At 45.2% G+C, this 7,689-nt stretch overlaps 1 protein-coding gene across 1 annotated transcript; it reads left to right on the top strand.

Annotated features, from left to right (window-relative positions):
* Window positions 1-434: 434 nt before the first annotated feature.
* LOC136488154 (uncharacterized mitochondrial protein AtMg00860-like) lies at window positions 435-905 on the top strand. Its single transcript, XM_066485176.1, has one exon. The coding sequence runs from the start codon at window positions 435-437 to the stop codon at window positions 903-905; it is 471 nt and encodes a 156-aa protein (XP_066341273.1).
* The last annotated feature ends 6,784 nt before the right edge of the window (window positions 906-7,689 follow it).

The raw sequence follows: 7,689 nt of genomic DNA, 5'->3' as shown, positions 1-7,689 counted from the left end.
TCAACCTCATCTCGAGGTCCATGCTCATGGCAGTCAGGCCCTACCGCTACCCCACCTCCCACAAGGACGAGCTGGAACGCCAGTGCACAACCATGCTGGCCTAAGGGCTCATCTAGTGAAGCACCTCGGTGTTCTAATCCCCGGTCTTGCCCGTGAAAAAGGCGGATGACACATGGCGCTTCTGCGTCGACTACCGTGCCCTCAATGCCATCACGGTCAAGGAAGCTTACTCGATTCTGGTGGTCGATGAACTATTGGATGAGTTGCACGGCGCCCGGTTCTTCACCAAGTTGGATTTCCGCTCCGGCTATCATCAGGTTCGCATGAACCTAGCCAACGTGGAGAAGACGGCGTTCCAGACTCACGACGGCCTCTATGAGTTCCTCGTCATGCAATTTGGGCCCTACAACGCCCCGGTGACGTTCTAGGCGCTGATGAAGGACATTCTGCGCCCATTCCTACATCGCTTTGTCCTTGTCTTCTTCGACGACATCTTGATCTATACCGCCTCCCTGGCCGAGCATCTTCGCTATGTCCACACCGTCCTCACCGTGCTCCATCAACACCGCCTGTTCGTTAAGAGGTCCAATTGCACCTTTGGCATTGACTCCATTGCCTATCTGGGGCACATCATCTTAGCCAAAGGGGTGGCCATGGACCCTAAGAAAGTCCAAGCTGTCGCTGACTGGCCACTGCCCAACTTGGCGTGTGTGGTCCGTGGTTTCCTTGGGCTTGTGGGATACTACCGCAAGTTCATCAAGGATTTTGGCGCCATCACCGCCCCCCTGATGGCACTGCTGAAGAAGGATGGGTTCACCTGGTCCGAGGCGGCGAGCATGACCTTCACCCCCCTCAAGACAACCATCACGACGGCGCCAGTGCTGACCCTGCCTGACTTCGCTTAGCCATTCGTTGTTGAGTTCGATGCCTCGACACACGGATTCGGGGCCATTCTCCTCCAAGACCAACACCCTGTGGCGTTCTTTAGTCGCCCCGTCGTGCCTCGGCACCAGTCCCTGGCGACGTATGAACAGGAATTTATCGGGCTGGTGCTCGCCATCCGCCACTAGAATCCGTACCTCTGGGGTCACCGATTTCTCGTACGAACAGATCACTTCAGTGTCAAGTTCCTTTTGGATCAGTGCTTGGCCATGATTCCACAGCATCATTGGATGGGCAAGCTATTGGGGTTCGACTTCTTCGTGGAATACAAGGTGGGCAGCACCAATTTGGTGGCCGATGCCCTATCCCGCCGTGACACCGAGGAAGCACCGATCTTGGCCCTCTTTGGTCTACGCTCCGACTTCATCGAGCGACTTCGCCAGGCCAATGATCAGGATCCCGCGCTGGACGCGATCAATGAAGAGATGGCCTCCAACCAGCGTGCGGCTCCCTGGTCCATCGTCGATGGCTTGATGGCGTTCTAGGGGCACCTCTACATCCTGCTTGGAGCCCCACTCCTCCAGGAGCTCCTCGCCGTAGTTCACAACGATGGCCATGAAGGAGTCCAGCGCACGCTCCATTGTCTCCGCCGTGACTCCACTCGCCCAACCTGCGGGCGGTGGTCTAGGACTTCATCCGCGTGTGCGCCACCTGCCAGCGCTACAAATCAGAGCATCTACACCCAGTAGGCCTGCTCCTCCCTCTACCCATGCCGACGTCCATGAGGATGGACATTGGGATGGACTTCATGAAAGGTCCTAATATGGCTAGAGGGGGGTGAATAGCCTATTTAAAAATCTACAAGATCACTAGAGCAATTTGATTAGTATGACTAATAGTGAAATGCAAACTTGCTCTAGCTCTACAAGGGTTGCAAGCCACCTATACAACAATTCTAGTTACTATAATCACTAGGCACACAAATGGCTTAGTCACTACTCACTAAGAGCTCTCACACTTGCTACACTAAAGAGCTCCACTAGATGATCTTAAGCTACAAAGCAAGCTCTCAAATCTAGCTACACTAAAGAACTTGCTACAACTAGTTTGTGGGAATATAAACGAGTGAGTAGGGTGATTATACCACCACATAGAGGAGTGAACCAATCACAAGATGAATACCAATTCAATCACTGAGAGAATACCAACGAGCAAGGGACAACCATTTTTTTCTCTCGAGGTTCACGTGCTTGCCGGCACGCTAGTCCCTATTGTGTTGACCAACACTTGGTGGTTCGGCGGCTAAGAGGTGTTGCACGAACCTCGTCCACGCACTTGGACACTACAAGAACCTACCCACAAGTGAGGTAGCTCAATGACACGAGCAATTTACTAGAGATGCCTTTGGTGCTCTGCCGGGGAAGGCACAAGACCCCTCACAAGCAACCAATCAAGGCCGGAGACAATTACCAACTCCGCTCAATGATCCTCCAATCACTAGGCAGTCTAGGTGTCGGCAAGCGCCAAGAGTAACAAGCTCACAACCAGCCCAAATCACCCAACTGGTGCCACAAGATGATGCAACTCAATGCAATGCACTAGAGGCTCTCCAATCTCACTCAAGATGATGAAATCAAGTGAACAAGTGAGTGGAGTGTGTTACTCAGCTTCCAAAAGGTGTGCACAAGTGTATGAGGTGCCAAGAGAGTGGCCAAGGCCAGACACACCCTCTATTTATAGCCACACAAGCAAATAGAGACGTTACCCCTTTGGAGCTAATTCTACGTGGGCACCGGACAGGGCGTTGTGCCACCGCCCTAGGGGTGGCGGTGCCCCTCCAATGGTCGACTCAATGGCTATTTTGACTAGCTATTGGGGCACCGGACAGGTGACGGTGGCACCACCCTAGGGGTGGCAGTGACCATCCCAGACGTGCCCCCAAAATCAAGTCTCTGGAATATTAGGGCGGTGCACTGCTCTGCTAGTGGCGGTGACCATGGCAGTGACCCCCTACGTCCAAGTCTAGAAACCCCAGCCTTGGGTGAAAAGTGGTGGTGCCACCGGACAGCCCATGGTGGTGCCACCGCAGTGCGAGTGGCGGTGCACACAGCCGTGTCCGGTGACCACCCCACCGGTTGCTTGTCTACCGAGCCTAGGTGGGCACCGCCCTAGGGGTCACAGTGCCACCAGACAGGGGGTGGCGGTGCCACCCAGGCACCACCACTAGCTCACCTTGTTGCAAACTTTTGCGCGATTCGATCCACGTCAACTTGAGCTACTCCCCGCAAACGATGCTAACTCTCAAAGTGTTTTCTCAAAACATGTTAGAACCAAGTTAGCATTTCTCAAAATATTTTCGATAAATATTTTCGCTTGCTCTCCGATGTGCACTAGGCCTAAATGCCATGCATGAAGTCCAACACTTAGTGGCACTAGATGACCGAATTGTCTAGTTAAGAACCCCTCTTAATAGTACGGACATCTACCCTAAACGTGATCACACTCTCTATAGTGTCTTTATCACCAAAACAAAATCCCTAATTATACCTTTGCCTTGATCTCCAAAGGGTTTTGTTTTTCTCTTTCTCCTTTTCCAAGTTGAGCACTCATCATCACATGTGGTCATCTCATCATTTCATGTGATCAACATCATCTCTTGAGTGCCACTATGCTCCACACTTGGATGTACCAACCTAGCTCATGATCACACTAGATGACATAGGTTAGTACTTAGGTTTCATCAATTATCCAAATCCAAACTAGGGCTTTCAATCTTCCCCTTTTTGGTAATTGATGACAACCTCTTTACAAAGATATTCAATAAAATCTTTTTGGATTCATGTTGCTTGCCCAATCATATTTTACCATGTGTAAATGAATTTGGACAAGTACAACAAACCTGAATTGGTAGTATTAGCTCCCCCTACATATGTGCTAGAGTGTTTGGTTTGAAGCTCGCACATATGCATAGATTAGAATTATGGGAGAGTAATTACTACCAAAGATGCTAAAGTGTAAAGAGTTAACCTTTGAAGCGTGATACCAATTGGAGTTGCATTTTTAACACCATCCTTAGCACCATGATTTGCTAGATTTCACTTGAAAAACAAAGACAAACTAGATACCTCATGAGATCAACATTAGAAGCAAGGTTCTAGTACCACTTGTAAAAGTTCAAGGAATATCTAGCTATCCTATGCATGCTAGTTTTTCATTTCATCAATCATTTTCTATGATCTAGCATACACCACACAAGCATGGATAGGGAATTTAAGAACTTGTGCCATGCAAGCAACCATATGTAATGCACATTCAAATGCAACATACAAGTTTGTGAGCTTGCTCCCCCTGCTTGTGTGCTTCAAATATAATTGATTTCCTTACATTTCATTTGTTTGTTTGCTCCCCTTATCTTACTATCTTTGTGAATTTCTCTCCCCCTTTGTCAACAATTAGCACAAAAGGTGAGCTCAAATTTTAGATAGGTTGGGGTGAAGCCATGTAAAATAAGGATCATTTTACCAATTTGGTTCAATCTAGATCACTTGCAAAAGATATTTAATTCAGTTTGATCCAAGGGCAAGCTTTTTCACACCTCCAAATAAGGGTTATCATGCACCATGTTGAGTTAAACACTTATAGCTCATTTTCTAGATTAAACACTAGGTTCACAAGCCCACAAACATGTCATATGCTACCACTAGATCATTTCAAGCATACAAGCAATAGTGGTACCATACAAGCATCCAATTCATTTGATTTTCATTAATGAGCCTAAGACATGTGAGGAATGACTAGATGCATTAAACAAGTCCTTAGCAATGGATGAATGACATCTCAATCAACTTTACCTTGCTTTGCTCGAAGGAGGGGCATGTCATATGTGGTGTGCATCAACACATATTGGAGAAGTCAAGTATGTTCAATTCATTCCTTAGCTTGCAAAACCTCTTCTCATCAAGTGGCTTGGTGAATATATCAGCAAGTTGATCATCGGTGCCCACACTTTCAATGCAAATGTCCCCTTTTTGTTGGTGATCTCTTATGAAATGATGGTGGACATCAATGTGCTTTGTTCTTGAATGTTGAACCGAATTGTTGGTGAGCTTGATTGCACTCTCATTGTCACATAGTAATGACACTTGCTTGAACTTGATTCCAAAATCACTCAAAGTAGTCTTCATCCAAAGTAATTGTGCACAACTACCGGCCGAAATGTACTCCGCTTTGGCGGTTGAAAGTGCTACACTATTTTGCTTCTTTGATGACCAAGATACAAGTGATCTTCCCAATAGTTGACATGTGCCCGATGTGCTCTTTCTCTCAACTTTGCATCCCACATAATCGGAGTCCGAATATCCAATAAACTCAAATCTGGCTCCTTTGGGATACCACAATCCAATATTTTGTGTATGCTTCAAGTACCTCAATATTCTTTTGGTTGTCTTCAAATGGCTCTCTCTTGGTGAAGCTTGGAATCTAGCACACATGCATACACTAAACGTCACATCCGGTCTTGATGCGGTCACATAGAGTAGGCTTCCAATCATAGACCAATACATCTTTTGAAACACCATGTTGCCACTAGCATCACTATCCAAGCTTCCATTTGTCCCCATTGGTGTACTATTAGCTCTAGCATAATCCATTCCAAACTTCTTGAGCATGTCTTTGATGTACTTGCTTTGACTCACAAATGTGCCATTTTTCAATTGGTTGATTTGAAGACCAAGGAAGTAACTAAGCTCTCCAATCATGGACATCTCAAACTCACTTGCTGTCATCTTTCCAAACTCCTCACAAAAGTCTTGATTGGTTGATCCAAATATGATGTCATCAACATAGATTTACAACACAAACAAGTTATTGTCTAGTTTCGTGGTGAAGAGAGTGGTGTCAACCTTTCCCATCTTAAATCCCTTAGAGAGTAGGAAATCCCTTAATATCTCATACCATGCTCTAGGTGCTTGCTTCAAACCATACAATGCCTTTGTTAGCTTGCAAACATGGTTGGGCTTATTCTCATCTTCAAAACCAGGAGGTAGCTCAACATACACAAGCTCATTGATGTACCCATTTAGAAATGCACTTTTCACATCCATTTGGTACAACTTGATGTTATGGGCACAAGCATAGGTTAACAAGATTCTAATTGCTTTCAATCTTGCAACCAGGGCATATGTTTCTCCAAAGTCAAGACCTTCAACTTGAGTGTAACCTTGAGCCACTAATCTTGCTTTGTTCCTTACAACTATCCCATCGTGATCTTGCTTGTTCCGAAAGACCCACTTGGTTCCAATCACATTATGATCCTTAGGCCTCTCAACTAACTCCCATACTTGATTTCTTGTGAAGTTGTTTAGCTCTTCATGCATAGCATTTACACAATCAACATCCAACAAAGCTTCATCTATCTTATTAGGTTCAATGGAACACACAAATGAGAAGTGTTCACAAAATGATGCCAATCTTGATCTTGTTTGTACACCTCTTAAGATATCTCCAATTATAGAATCCAAAGGATGATCTCTTGCAACATTTGTTGGTTGGAGCACTTACACTTGATTGCTTGCATTTGATTGATCATTTGGTTGAGATGATGTACTAGCCACTTGTTGATTTTCCATTTGAGATGATGAACTAGCTTGACTTGTATCAACTTACACATTTGAGTTAGAGAGCACTTGATCTTTGTCATCTTCAACTTCAATCACCTTTCTTGGCCTTATATCACCAATATCCATATTCTTCGTTGCATTGACCAATTGAGTGCCTCTCACATCATCTAGATTCTCATCTTCTTCTTGGGAACCCTTGGTTTCATCAAATTCAACATCATGCACCTCCTCAAGAGTACCACTAGCCAGATTCCAAACTCTATAAGCTTTACTAGTAGTTGAGTAACCAAGCAAGAAACCTTCATCACATTTCTTCTCAAACTTGCTCAATCTTGTGCCTTTCTTCAATATGTAGCATTTGCAACCAAAAACCCAAAAATATGCAGTGTTGGGCTTTCTTCCATTCAAGAGCTCATATGGTGTCTTCTCCATCATAGAATGACAATAGAGGTGGTTGCTATAGTAGCAAGCCGTGTTGATTGCTTCGGCCCAAAACGAATGACTCACATTGTACTCACTTAACATTGATCTTGCCATGTCAATCAAGGTTCTATTCTTCCTCTCAACTAGGTCATTTGATTGAGGAGTGTACTTGGCCGAAAATAGATGTCTAATCCCAAACTCATCTCACAAATCATCACTCTTGTGTTCTTGAGTTCACTTCCATTGTCACTTCTCACTTTCTTGATAGTTGTTTCAAACTCATTCTGAATTCTCTTGATGAATGTCTTGAAGGTTGAAAATACATCACTCTTGTCAACAAGAAAGAACACCCAAGTATATCTAGTAAAGTCATCCACAATCATAAATCCATATTTGTTTCCACCAATGCTAGTGTATGTGGTTGGTCCAAACAAGTCCATGTGCAACAACTCAAATGCCTTAGATGTACTCATCATGCCCTTCTTAGGATGTGTCAATAGAATATGCTCGGCAGTCCACCAAGGGGTATCCCGTGATGGTAGATTTGTCGGTGGGGGTGTGCGTAATCAGGAACCGGATGGTGACACAAGGCGCAGAGACAACGATTTAGACAGGTTCGGGCCATCTGATCGACATAATACCCTACGTCCCATGTCTTTGGTGTATTGTATTGATCTTGCGTTGTATGTAGATGACCCCTGCCTCTCCTTATATACTCTGGAGGGGTAGGGTTACAAGGGAAGTATCCTATTTGGTACTATACAAT

The sequence above is a fragment of the Miscanthus floridulus genome, chromosome 10, assembly GCF_019320115.1.
Source record: "Miscanthus floridulus cultivar M001 chromosome 10, ASM1932011v1, whole genome shotgun sequence".
In the NCBI taxonomy this organism is placed as follows: Eukaryota; Viridiplantae; Streptophyta; class Magnoliopsida; order Poales; family Poaceae; genus Miscanthus; species Miscanthus floridulus.
This window is presented reverse-complemented; position numbering and strand designations above follow the sequence as displayed.

Bases quoted from the DNA above. Each gene is read 5' to 3' on its own strand.
- LOC136488154 (XM_066485176.1), top strand. From the start codon at position 435: ATGAAGGACATTCTGCGCCCATTCCTACATCGCTTTGTCCTTGTCTTC.